Below are 13,824 nucleotides of genomic sequence, written 5' to 3'. Positions count from 1 at the left end.
AAAAAACATTATCCACATTGTCTTCAGTTCAACATAAAGGCTGACTCAGTATCAGGAGCAGGCTGCTGGCACCAGCCTACAACTGCTGTCTTTAGTTCCCAGGCCCCACCTTCTCTACCACTGGAAGTAGGGAAACAAGGATGAGCTGTGTCAAGGGGATGCTCTGCAGGACAAGCCAAGCTTCTCTGCAATGGAAGGCACTTCTTTATTAGTTCAAAAAGCAAGCCTGACACAGCCTAAGCTGGATCACAACAGACTGGTACAACACTTGGCTCCTTCACACCAACATGGGTTGTGGTCCTTCCGTGGCTTAAGGACCTGAGTTTCCTACAGGCCTGCTTTCTCTTTATATAGGAAGGCAACTGAACTACTGATTCTCTTCTGAAAGATTTTTCTGGTATTTGATAAATCTTCTATACTACTCAGGCAGAAGGCTGTTCCCAGATATGACAGACCAGACTTGAGTGTGCTAAAGTCTAGGTTTGTTTCAGGCAATACTAATCTAGACTGCATCCCTTCCAAGAGGAAGCGGGCGACCTATTTGCTTCCTATTTTCTAGTAAGATGGTCTAACTACTTCCTTCCAAACCTCAGTCTGTATCCCTACATGTTCCATGGCTGTGACTTGACCATTTCCCATCACTGGGCTGCCTGTGTTTTCGAGGCAGTATCAGTCATATGAGGTGCAGCTATCCACGAGAGGACTCTATCCAGATGACAATACATTATTGGGTTCTAAATACTTTCTATACAGTTTAAACATGTTTAATATGTCAACAGTGTGACCATATCATGAAGATCAAAAATCATGACTTGTAAAAGAATGATTGAAATAACTAAAGATATTTAATCTAGAGAAAAAAATGACTTGAGAAACACTGTTAAGTACTGAAAAGGGCACTCACAGGGAATGACTACATCTCCTAACAACCATTAGTAAAATTAATAGAGGTATACTCTTGACTTGATATAAAGGAAGATTTTTTTCTTACTTTTTGGTTTTATGAGATAGCCCAGACTGAATGCAAAATTATGATCCTCCTGCCTCGGCCTCCCAAGTGCTGGGATTACAGGTGTGCACCATTATACCCAGCTCCAAAAATTTTAAAAACACTACTATCTAGGAGTGTTCAAGTAGTGTCAAGTGACCGATGATTGGGATATTTCATAAGCAGGAGCAACTAAGAGCTGGCCGCTGTCCTACTGATAGGAGTTTAGGATGTTCCTCAGTTAAAGTATAACAAGCAATAAATTACTGTCACCCACTGGGCCTGTGTGTTGGTTATTCTAAAGAGGAAGATTGGAAGGCAATAACATCAAATCCTGGAATTCGACAGGAGCCTTCATGAAGATCCTTTCCGACTCTCCAAACACCCACTCACAAGTGGTCTCAAAAACACCCAGTACCTTTACTTAGCTTTACCTCCTTCACAATATGCTCAATATGAGCAATTTGACTCCCAAGCCTAGGTCAGGCCTGAGTGTTTCTTGTGAGCCACGGTTTTAGGCATAGGAATTGTTGTGGAGGGGGAGCCCCCCTACCTGCAGGGAGCTGTGACCACAGAAGTCTGTGGAAGGAGAGGGATTTAAGGAGTTCTGGGCAGGTAGGCCTAAAGATCTAGGCCTGGCACCATCACTGTCCAGGAAGGGCCCAGGTCCTATGCTCTGTGCACGGGGGCCATTTGTTCTTGGCAGACTTCAATCCAAGAGGTTCTGCGTGGACCAGATTAGGGATTGGGGGGAAGGCAATGGCTGGTTGGAGAGAAACCAGGCCCTTCAGTTGAAAAGGAGGTTTGGAACATAGCATTGAAGTGGGCTCGGCTTTCAAGCTGTACACGGTGGGCCAGCGGGGAAGTGAGTCCACGGACAAAATGGATCCGAACCAGCCCTGACTGCCCCCCAGATACCAGCCATCCATAGGAGTCCAGGTTTGGGCTGAAACGTACCTGTGAAGAGAACAGAAAACCAAAAAGAGCCTCAGCAGTTGTGTCTTAAAGTGACCCCTAGATGTGTGAGCTTTAAAAACAGGTCACCCACCTTTAACCCCAGTACCCAAAAGATAGGAAGATATATATATATATATATATATATATATATATATATATATATCTTTGAGTTTTAGGCCAACCTGGTCTACAAAGTGAGCTCCAGGAGAGCCAGAGCTACATAGAGAGAACACCCAAAACCAACCAACCAAATAAAATCAAGTCACTATCAGGACTAGACCATGAGATAATGAATGAGCTCTCTGTACCATGACCCAGGTCACCAAGGCTGCTTCTCCTCTAGCCGTCTCTGCTGCCATTTAGTCTCTCACCTTGTGAATAGCTTCAAGTTGCAGCCTATCCAGGCAAAGCTGAGAATGCCCCTCTCCTTCCTGCATGCGCAGCATCGGTTCTCTACGGAGTAGATTGTGGAAGGAACTCTGGGGAACACAAGTAGAATTCCTTAGGATTGCCTGTTATCTAAGGTTTCTATCTTTTCCTTTAAGATTCATTCATTCATTCATTCATTATGTACATTCAAGCAGTGTTCTGCTTGAACGACAGAAGAGGGCACCAGATCTCATTATGGATGGTTGTAAGCCACCATGGAATGCTGGGAATTGAACTCAGGATCTCTGAAAGAGCAGCCAGTGCTCTTAGCCTCTGAGCCATCTCTCCAGCCAAGTGTCTACCTTTTCTAATGCCACACTGACTTGTAGCCACAGCTTACCAGATCTGTATCCTGAAAGAGTAGGTAGTGGTGATTGATGGTCTCAGTGTACGTTCTCGCTTTGGGAGGATTGGGGGTCTCAGAGGTGGCCAAGGAATCTTGGTCTTCAGGGCTATCCTGGTATGCTATCAGATCTGCTTTATAGATAGGCTAGGAGAAGACCAAAAATTAGTGTCTTACAATTTTATTTTTATTTACAACTGCATGCATCACACATGCCAGTACGAGGAATTCAGGCTGAATTCAGCACATGGGCTTAGCAGACCATCTCTCTAGCCTTAGATTTCTTTTCTTTTTCTTTTTGTTGTTTGTTTGTTTTGAGGCAGGGTTTCTCTGTGTAGCCCTAGTTGTCCTGGAACTTGCTTTGTAGACCAAGCTGGCCTCTGCTTTCTGAGTGGTGGGATTAAAGGCATGTACCACCACCTGAGATTAGATTTTAACATACTGAAACACAAAAGCAGAAAGTAAACTGGCTTACTGTGGCAAAGTCTTAAAAGTAGTAAGAGTAAAAATACACTCCATGGCAGTCTGTGATGGTGCACCCCTTTACTTATGAGGCAGAGGCAGACGGATCTCTGTGAGTTTGAGGCCAGGACTACAAAGCAAGTTCCAGGACAGCTAGGGCTATCATAGAGAAACCCTGTCTTGAAAACCCAAAACAAAACAAAACACTGGAGCCAGTGCGGTGGCTGTGGATAAAAGCTCTAGATGCTAGGTCTGGTAACTTGAGTTTAATCTTCAGGATCTATATGGTGGAGAGAGAGAGAGAGAGAGAGAGAGAGAGAGAGAGAGAAAAGAGAGAAAGAGAGAGACAGAGAGAGAAAGAAAACTGACTTATAAGTTGCCTTCTGGCATGCACACCACCACCCATACATATATACACAAAATAAATATGATGGAAACAATTTTTGGTTGTGAGCCTAGCCTTTAACGGCTGAGCCATCCCTCCAGGCCGATGGAAACAATTTTTAAAAAACATGCTCAGGCCTGGCAGTGGTGGCTCATGCCCTTAATCCCAGCACTTGGGAGGCAGAGGCAAGCGGATCTCTGTGAGTTTGAGACCAGCCTGGTCTACGAGAGCTAGTTCCAGGACAGGCTCCAAAACTACAGAGAAACCCTGTCTCGAAAAACCAACCAACCAACCAACCAAACACACATGCTCCGTTCCAACAGGGCAGAGAAGATTATACCAAATTCCTTGCCATAACAAGGACAGTATCAGAGCTTGGAGACCAAGCACTAGTTTGCATTCTACCAAGAGCTGACGAGGCAAGTAGATTATGACCTATAGATAAATGTTCGTATACTCACAAATCTTCTTTCTGCAGGTTTCTTGACATTAATTGGGTTTGATGCCATATCAGGTAAAATAGCTGCAATGAGCTCCCCAGATATATCTCCTGCAGCTACTGTCCCGAGCCAGTCTGAACCTGAAAGACTCTAATAGGAAGAGAGCAAATTTATTTCATCCATTTACTCATTCATTTGCCTGTGATGGTGACTATACTGTCTGAGGCTGGGGAGAGAGATCCGGAGAAACAACTCAAATCCCTAAAGATGGAATTATCTTATATCGTTAGTTCCTCCTTGTGCCCTGACTACTACAGTGAGCAAATGAGCATCTCCTGCCTACTGAAGCTGGAAGAAGGAGCTCACCCAGACGGTGCCTTTTCGTGGAGCAGTAAAGTAGGCCTTAAAACCAAGGTAACCAGCATCGATGTAATGAATTCCACAGAGTCCGTAACTATGAGAAAGAGAGATAGAATAAACTGTCCTTCTTCTAAGAATAATAAATTCTTTTCCTACAGAATTCAGAACAACCCAACCCTCCTTTCCCATTTCTGCTCCAACCCTTAGAGCCTGTCCCAACTCATAGCTCCATCTTGCCGTACGAGGCATAGCAGTTGTCCTGAGCCACGGTGACACCATTGTAGGGGAGCAGCCAGGAAAGCTCTGTACTCAAGAAGCGCTTGATACAATTTATTGGTTCATAAGGTCGCCGAAGATCCCAGAATTTGATTTTCCGGTCGCTCCCCGCAGAAACCAGGAAATGACTGAAAGACGGGAGAACACATCAGAGCCAATATGGAAGAGGCAGCCTGCTACAGAGTCCCCTTCCACAGCCCTCAAACTCTGTACCTGTTAGCTTTGCACCATTGAATTGTACGAACAGCCTGGTCATGGGCTAAGAAACACTGGAAGGGATACAGCTTTAAGGAGCCATCAGGGAGACGTATCCGTTGGAGGGGTGAATTAGTGGGAAGATTCCAGAAAACCACCATGCCTAAAGTAGGGATAGAATATGTAGACATTAAAGCAGTGGTTCTCAACCTGTGGGTCGTGACTTCTTTGACAAACCTCTATCTCCAAAAATATTTACATCCGGATCCAGAACTGTTGAAATAATTTTATGGTGGGGTCACCACAACATGAGGAACTGTGCTAAAGGGCGGCAGCGTCAGGAGGTCAGGAACCACTGTGTTAAAGGAAGGGTGCTGGTTCTCTGTTCTCATTTCTTTGGGATCCCAGACTTTTGTCTCCTGACTCTCAAATCCAAACTACAATGAAAGAGCAGGGATGATGACGACCAGCTGATGACGACCAGGACAGGAACCAAAAAAGCTACGGAGAAACCCTGTCTTAAAAAAAAAAAAAAAAGTGCACATGGCTGACAGTGGCACATGCTTATAATCTTGGCATTCGGGCTGAGGCAGGGTGATCTACCTGGGATGCACCATGAAACCCTATCGCAACCAAACAAACTAAAAGCCCTTTAGAATACTAGTTGGCAGACTACAACCAGCAGATCTGACAGATTCAGTTTTGCCTTTTTTTATTTGGGTACTAGGGAATAAATGTGCTTCATCTCACAAGAATGGAGTTAGTTAGTGTCACACTCTTTGGAGACAGCATCTTAGTGTGCAGCCTCGGCTGGCCTCACACTCACAGCATCCTTTGGGCTCTCCTCCAATGTCGCTATCAGCCATAATGTCTTGCTTAGGCTGCCTGTTCTGGCAAATTATACTGAAACACTGTCATACCTATTCATTTACACAACATCTTGGGTTGATTACATACCCAAATAACAGAATTTAGCACCAATAATGGCAAATTAGCTTAAAAAGTCTAAAATCACTACTATTTGGCTCATTACAAAAATTTTCTTGGCTGGGCAATGGTGGCATACACCATTAATCCCAACACTCGGGAGGCAGAGACAGGCAGAACTCGAGGCCAGCATGGTCTACAAAGCGAGTTCCAGGATAGCCAGGGCTGTTACATGGAGAAACCCTGTCTCCAAAAAACAAAACAAAACAAAAAACCCAGAAAATTTCTAATTCTGCTCTACAACAATAAAAACAACAGAATGGAGAGGAAGAGACAACAGATGTACATACAGAAAACGACTTGACTTAAAACAAGGCGAGCCAGGCAGTGGTGGCACACCCCCCCTTTTTAAATTTTTTACACTTTTTTAATGTGAATTGGTGTGAAGGTGTCAAATCCCCTGGAACTGGGGTTACAGACAGTTGTAAACTGCATGTGAGTGCTGGGAATTGAACCTAGGTCCTTTGGAGGAACAGGCGGTGTCCTTAACCTCTGAGCCAACTCCCTAGGCCCAGACACACACCTTTAATCCCAGCACTTGGGAGGCAGAGTCAATGGATCTCTGTGAGTTCAAGGCCAGCCTGGTCTACAAAGTGAGTTTCAGGACAGGATCCAAAGCAACAGAAAAACCCAGTCTCGAAAAAAAAAAAAAAAAAAGAAACAAACAAACAAAACTAAAAACAAATAAAAAAACAAGGCTAGCAAAGAAGAGGTATTCAGAAATGTAACTCAGATAAAAAGAAAAGATAAAAGGACATTAAAAATCTTATATATATATAAGCGTAGCAAGTGTAGCATTTATGAACCTTTTTCAAAAAACAAAACAAATACAGTGAATTGTAGGCAAGCAATGAAAATAACTCAGCAGTGGAAGCAGGAGACTGAGCTGAGAGATCTCAGGGAGACAATCATTAGATCACTTCAGCTAAAGCAGCTTATCTCACATATGCAAGGGCTGTGTTCAATCCCTAGTACTGGGAGAAGTGTAACATAGCAATACAGCATGAGCCATGTGTCGTGATGATGAAATACCATCTGAGAAAAGCAGAAAACAGACACAAGAGTGACGTAGGTTTAAAAAAGCATTAATTTCCTCATCTTCTTGAGAGAAAGTATACTGATCTCTGAAAATGAGACTGTTACTTAAAAACAATAAAAGAGGCTCAGTAGTAAGGCTGTCTGCTGCCAAACCCGACAACTTGAGTTTGATCCTACCTACATGGTTGAAAAAAAGAACCAAGTAAGTTGTCCTCTAACCTCCACACATTGCCCCTCATTGAGTTAATAAGTAAATGTAAAATATATGTAATTAAATACCTTTAAATTGTACTTATTTGAAGAACTGGGGGATTATATCCAGAATCTAATGAATATTATGTAGGCACTTGCTAATCTTTCTATTTTTAATTTTGAATGTGTATTCCTTGAGCTTGAGCCTCCTACCTCAGGATCCAAGTAGCTGATTATAGCCTTGTACAGCAGGCCCACCACACACTGGATCCTGGAGCACTACGGTCAGCTGTGACCTGCCTGTAGATGCCAGGAATCGAACCCAGGTCCTCTGGAAGAGCAGTCAGTGATCTTAACTGAGCCACTTCTCCAGCCCCAACACCTTTACATTAAACAGCTTACATAGTATGATCTTTTACTATAAGGTTGTCCTTCTTTAAATTCCCATGATGAACTCCTGTATTATCAGAGAATTTTTCTCTTTTCTATTTCATAGTGGAAACATTTATGTTAAGTACATTTATTTCAAGCACATGATTCCATGAGTTTGACAGGCACTTGCACCAGGAAAAAAAAAAACCCCACAAACAAGAACCCAAATATTCCCATCACTGTCAAAATTCCTTATGACTCTTTATGAATGAGGAAAGCAACTATCTGCATATCACACTAGTGATCAGCAGGCATTGTGGTAGCTGTTCTGAGCTGTATCCATGCTATATGTCAGGAGACATCATTTTTTTTCTAAATTGCTTAGTACTTTATTATATGTATATACCAGTTCTGTCCATCTAATTATTTATTTGAATTATATAAATTTGTTTTGTATTTGTGTACCACAGCATGTGTATAGAAGACCATCCTAAGGGAGTCAGTTCTCTCCTTTGACTGTGAGAATCCTGGGGATCAAACTCAGATTGTCAGGCTTAGCAGCAATTTTACATTCTGGGCTGTTTATTCAGTACTACCCACCCTGCCCCTCCCCGAGACAGGGTTTCTCTATGTAGCTCTGGCTATCCTGAAACTCACTATATAGACCAGGCTGGCCTCAGACTCACAGAGATCCTCCTGTCTGTCTCTGAGTGTCGGGATTAAAGGCATGTGCCACCACAAGCTAGCAGTGTCCAGTTCTTCTTAAAATTCTTTTAATTGGGCCGGGCAGTGGTGGTGTAGAGGCAGATGGATCTGTGAGTTCAAGGCCAGCCTGGTCTACAAGAGCTAGTTCCAGGGCAGGCTCCAAAGCTACAAAGAAATGCTATCAAAAAAACAAAAACAATCAATCAAACAAAAACTTTAAAGTAAAAAAAAAATATATATTTTTTTTTTTGGATTTTCGAGACAGGGTTTCTCTGTGGCTTTTTGGAGCCTGTCCTGGAACTAACTCTGTAGACCAGGCTGGTCTCGAACTCACAGAGATCCGCTTGCCTCTGCCTCCCGAGTGCTGGGATTAAAGGCGTGCGCCACCTCCGCCCGGCTTAAAAAAATATTTTTTAAAAAATATTTTATTATGTATACAATATTCTGTCTGTGTGTATGCCTGCAGGCCAGAAGAGGGCACCAGACCTCATTACAGATGGTTGTGACCCACCATGTGGTTACTGGGAATTGAACTCAAGACCTTTGGAAAAGCAGGCAATGCTCTTAACCTCTGAGCCATCTCTCCAGCCCCCCAAAAAATATTTTTTAAAATATGTATGTCATGTGTGCCCTGACAGGCTGGAAGATGTCTGATGCCCTGGAGCTGAGCTGCAGATGAGTGGGCTGCCCGACACTGGTGCTAAGAACTGAAGATGGGTCCTCTGGAAAAGCAGCAAGGACTGTTTGTTAACAACTGAGCCACCTCTCCAGATCCCCTAAGTTGTTCTATTAACTTAAAAAATTATTATATTTCCTTCTTTTATGTGTGAGTCCAGGCATGTCACAGCTGGTGTGTGGGGGTCAGAGAACAACCTATAGCAGCTGCTTCTCCCCTGTTGTGGGGTCTCAGGGATCAAACTCAGGTTATCAGGCTTCAGGGCAGATATCTTCACCTAATGAGCCATCTAGCCAGCACTCCCATTTAACTCTGAATTGACTTTTAACTTGCAAATATTCAATGTTTTCTCATCATTGTAGAGGATGTTCACATCTTTCTTTTGAGATAATGACAGAATAGCCCAGGCTAACCTTAAATAGTTTTAGGGTTTTTTTTTTTTTTTTTTTTTTTGAGATAGGGTCTCTCTGTGTAACTCTGGAAGTCCTAGAACTTGCTCTATAGACTAAGATGATCTTGAACTCAGAGACCTGTCTGCCTCTGCCCAAGTGCTGGGATTAATGGTGTGTGCCACCACTACCGGATCAAACACTTATTTTCTTCAAACTTCTGCAGTAAATGCTCTACTACTGAGTTATACCCCCAACCTTGAATTTCTGATCATCCTGCCTCCACCTCCCAAGCGTTAAGATTACAGACATGTAACATTATGCCTAGTTTATGGAGTGTGAGGATTGAAAAAAGAAATGCAAAGTAAGCATTCTACCAACTGAACTATATCCCACCCAATAATTTTCTTACTGAAAAAATTATAGTGACATTTCTTCTTTGTGTATTTTTTTTTACAATGCTTGAATTTGTATAAAGATTTACTCTATTTAGTGCATATGAGTATTTTTGCTTGCATGTCTGTTTGAGCACCATGTGCATGCTAAGGACCCTGAGACCAGAAGGCTTTGGATCCCTTGGAACTGGAGTTATAGATAGTTGTGAGCTATAGGTGGGTGCTAGAAACCAAACCCAGGTCCTCTGCAAGAGCAGCAAATGTATGTAACTGCTGAGAAATCTCTCCAGCTCTGATTTTAAACTATAATATAATGTTACGCTTAATCAAAAAAGAACACAATCCAAACCCAAGCACATATAAAAAGCTTAAAGAGCAACAGGTCTTGGTTTTTACCATTATAGTATCCTGCAGCCAGGTGGTGGTGGGGCCTGGTAGGCATCCAAGCCAGGCTAAGGCACTGACCACACTCAGAGGGGTCTGAAGCTTGCACAGACCCTACCTGAAGGGTTGCCAAACACTGTACCTGTAAGGACAGAAGAGCTGGGATTAGGATTAGGAGCTCTTACTGTTTGAAAGGAGACTCTAATTAGTTTTTTTTCCCCTCAAGGTTTATTCTACGTGTCTAAGTGGCTTCTGTGTGTGTGTGTGTGAGAGAGAGAAAGAGAGAGAGAGAGAGAGGGAGGGAAGGTATGTGTGTACCACATAACTGCTTGGTGTCCAAGGAACTGAGAAGGGGCAGGGTCAGATCTCCTGGAACCAGAGTTATGGTTGGTTGTGAGCCTCCATGTAGGTGCTAAGAACCAAACCCGGGTCCTCTACAAGAGGACAAAGTGTCTCCAACCCCCTCAAATCAGTTTTTCTTCTCTTTCTTTCTTTCTTTTTTTTTTTTTTTGAGGCAGGGTTTCTCTGTGTAGCCTTAGCTGTCCTGGAACTCACTCTGTAGCCAGGCTGGTCTCCAACTCAGAGTTCCGCCTGCCTCTGCCTCCCAAGTGCTGGGATTAAAGGCATGTCCCACCACCCGGCTGAGAAAGGGGATACTTTCAGAAGTGAAAGACTCACTGTAGACTCTGTAAAATAAGGCTCTAGGCAGATGCAGCCTCAGCTAAGTTAACAGGCTCCTCACTCACCTTGTAGATGGCAGGCTTCATAGCATCTGTAAGGAAGAAAAACAAGAATAGTAGATAGTTGATGCTTTGGATCCACAGGACTGAGCTCCTCCTCTCTCACGCCTCAGCAATGCCCTTCTTTCTTTCTTTCTTTTCTTTCTTTCTTTCTTTTTTTTTAAATACTTATTTATTTGTTATGTATACAATATTCTGTCTGTGTGTATGCCTGCAGGCCAGAAGAGGACACCAGACCTCATTACAGATGGTTGTAAGCCACCATGTGGTTGCTGGGAATTGAACTCAGGACCTTTGAAAGAGCAGGCAATGCTCTTAACCTCTGAGCCATTTCTCCAGCCCCCCAATGCCCTTCTTTCATTCTTTCTCTCACTATGTCCACCTGCCCCACTCTTTCCCCAACACTACCATCCCTTCTATGAGAAACACTAACACCTCCAGATGTTCTTCTCTCCTTTCTGTTTCTAGAACTCTGCTCATTTGCTCAGAACTCTGTTTTCATTATCCATGTGTTCTGTCCTTACTGACTTGTTCCTACATTTCTATGTCTCTTCTATAGAGTTATTAAACACAGAGACAAGTGTGGTAGTGTAGACCTGTAATCCCAGAACATGAAGTGGAAAAAGAAGGAAAAGAAGTTCAAAGTTATCCTCAGCTACATGGTAAGTTCAAGGCTAGTCTGGGCTACATGAGACTCTGCTTCAAAAAATTCAACTAAAAGAAGCACATAAAACCTCCTTTGGTGCATATTCACTAAGCGGCATCCTCATTTACCTGCCTCCTTTTATATCTAAACCTTTTTTTTTCTTTATGTTTTTTTTTTTTTCAGACAGGTCTCTCTACAGAGCTCTGGTTGTCCTGGAACTCACTTGAAGTTCAAGCTGGCCTTGGACTTACAGAGATCCAAGTACACACCTGTCTCCCAAGTTCCCTATTATCTCAAAACTTTCTAAAGAAATTATCTATGAGACTTGTTCAATCTTTTAAGCTGCATGCAGCTAAGAATAGCTAAGAATGTGACTCAACACAAAATAGCAACTCTATTGAACACATTACCAGATTTTTCATGTTTTGGTAATTCAAGTGTGGAAATGAGCTTTGTAGATGATATCACATCACGATGTCACGGTACTGGACAGGCCAGTTGCCCTATGTCTGCCTCAACCTATTTCTCCAACAGACTACCAAACACCAAACACTCAAAGGCTTAAATCCAGATACCTTCCTTTTAAATACTTAAGTATTGTTGGAGAAAAAAATAGGATCTGCCTTTTTTAACTCTTCCTAAAAGATACTGATGGAGGAGGGTCATATATCTATGTGTTACTCTCACTGGTTAATAAAGAAACTGCCTTGGCTTTTTGATAGGGCAGAATTTAGATACGTGGAGTAGACAGAACAGAATGCTGGGAGAAAGAAAGCATAGTAGGTCAGATGCGATGAAGCTCCAACCCAAGATGGATGTAGGCTAGAATCTTCCCAGTAAGCCACCACCTCGTGATGCTACACAGATTATTAGAAATGGGTTAATCAAGATGCGAGAGTTAGCCAGTAAGAGGCTAGAGATAATGGGCCAGGAAGTGCTTAAAAGAATACAGTTTCCGTGTAATTATTCTGGGGCTAAGCTAGCTGTGCGGAGCTAGGAGGGGAAGAAAAGCAGGCCTGCTCGCCTCATCACTACAAATGGCCCCTACAAGATACTGCCTAAACATAGGTGAGGGGAATCCTGAGACCAGCACAAGGGAAACAGAGGCAGATGGATCTCTGTGAGTTCGAGGCCAGCCTGACAGAGCTAGTCCCAGGACAACTAGGACTGTTACACAGAGAAACCTTGTCTTAACAAACAAACAAAAAGAAAAACTGAAGTCATATTTCCATCACAGAAGTCTGCCTAATCAAGCTTTTACGCTCGAGACTATCTGGGTCACAGGAGTTAGACAAGCTGAGAGTCCAGCTACCACCACTGTAGTAGTTGTGCTACTTGCCTGGAGGCTGCTGAGCCAGGAGGGCCTCAGGATGCGGCAGACTGAACAGCAGTACCTTCCCATCTGAGCAGGCCAGGGCTAAAAGACCCAGCCGAGGCAGAAGAGGAGCCTGGAGAGTGGGGGGGAGCAGATCTGTGCTGAGGTTTGCTGCTTTCAGGTGCCTCTCAGAAAACCTGAGGGTGTCTCTCAGAACAGGACATGGGATTTCTGGAAAACCCCCACCCACCAACCACACTCTCCTTCCTCCAGCCCTAAGACCTCCAACAGCTAGCCCACAGTCAACTAGAAGTACCTTCCGAGGGGTTTCTGGATGTTCCCATGCCCCACTGGGGCAGAATTTGAGGTCCCAGATACATCCACTGTCACAGGCAATCCCATAGACAAAGTGGGCCCTGTTGCCAGGACTGGGGAGAGAAACATGGGACACAGTAGGTAGGAAAAGCCTAGGACTAACAGCTCCATTTCCTCGTCTCATCTCAGTGCAATGCAAGCCCTTTCCCAGCCTCGTTTCTCCCTCACCCACCTGCCTGTGGCAGTGTCCCAGCCCCACCTCACCAGCTTTCTTGCTGCAATGTCCCAAGGCCCCAGAGCTGCAGCAGCCCAGGGCCTGAATGAAGCTGGCTCAGTGGGTGTGTCTCATTCATGTCTGGGCTGGAGAAAAGGGCCACATACTGTGAGGCTGCTGACCCTTCAGGCACTGGGCACCAGTCCAGAGCCCAGAGTGGTCCTCCTGTGAAGAAGGACACATCCCAGCGCTCTGGGTGTGCTGTGATCGAGCTAAATCTAGAGAAAGGTCAGAGAGTAACAGAGATATTAGGAAATGGAAGGTCAAAATGGCAAGTCCCACTGGAACAGGTGACCAGCTTATATGAGACTCTGAAAATTAGCCTGTGGCTGGAGGAGGACTCGCCCCCACTCACGCTTCCCTCCCTTCACTCTCAGAAATGAACGCCAGCTCACTTCCAAAGATGAGAAGCTGTTCTTTCATGCTAAATGCATGCCATCTTGTGACTTGGACCACCTGAGTCTCCAAACATCTCTAGCCCAGCTTGGAGAGAGCTGAATACTGTACATTACAGAGGACTAGCTTGTTACAGCTGGACTCTATTCTCAGAACCAACCAGAA

At 43.9% G+C, this 13,824-nt stretch overlaps 1 protein-coding gene across 5 annotated transcripts in view; it reads right to left on the bottom strand.

Moving 5' to 3' along the window:
- Positions 1 to 186: 186 nt before the first annotated feature.
- LOC121439550 (general transcription factor 3C polypeptide 2) overlaps positions 187 to 13,824 on the bottom strand; it is a 24,910-nt gene continuing 11,272 nt past the window's right edge. For all 5 annotated transcript variants that reach the window (XM_041640058.1, XM_041640056.1, XM_041640060.1 and 2 more), the window contains 12 exons: positions 13,254 to 13,481; positions 12,991 to 13,102; positions 12,699 to 12,807; positions 10,720 to 10,745; positions 9,986 to 10,115; positions 4,854 to 4,998; positions 4,607 to 4,768; positions 4,371 to 4,458; positions 4,026 to 4,154; positions 2,715 to 2,864; positions 2,317 to 2,424; positions 187 to 1,945 (listed from right to left, as the gene is read on the bottom strand). In XM_041640058.1, coding sequence (XP_041495992.1) covers positions 1,727 to 1,945; positions 2,317 to 2,424; positions 2,715 to 2,864; positions 4,026 to 4,154; positions 4,371 to 4,458; positions 4,607 to 4,768; positions 4,854 to 4,998; positions 9,986 to 10,115; positions 10,720 to 10,745; positions 12,699 to 12,807; positions 12,991 to 13,102; positions 13,254 to 13,481 — 1,606 coding nt within the window. In that variant the 3' untranslated portion in view covers positions 187 to 1,726. The remainder of the gene's footprint in view (positions 1,946 to 2,316; positions 2,425 to 2,714; positions 2,865 to 4,025; positions 4,155 to 4,370; positions 4,459 to 4,606; positions 4,769 to 4,853; positions 4,999 to 9,985; positions 10,116 to 10,719; positions 10,746 to 12,698; positions 12,808 to 12,990; positions 13,103 to 13,253; positions 13,482 to 13,824) is intronic.

The sequence above is a fragment of the Microtus oregoni genome, unplaced genomic scaffold (assembly GCF_018167655.1).
Source record: "Microtus oregoni isolate MIOR12 unplaced genomic scaffold, Mior012 000062F_ref0000492, whole genome shotgun sequence".
NCBI lineage: Eukaryota > Metazoa > Chordata > Mammalia > Rodentia > Cricetidae > Microtus > Microtus oregoni.
Note: the sequence above shows the minus strand (reverse complement) of the source record. Positions and strands in the feature narration are given on the sequence as shown.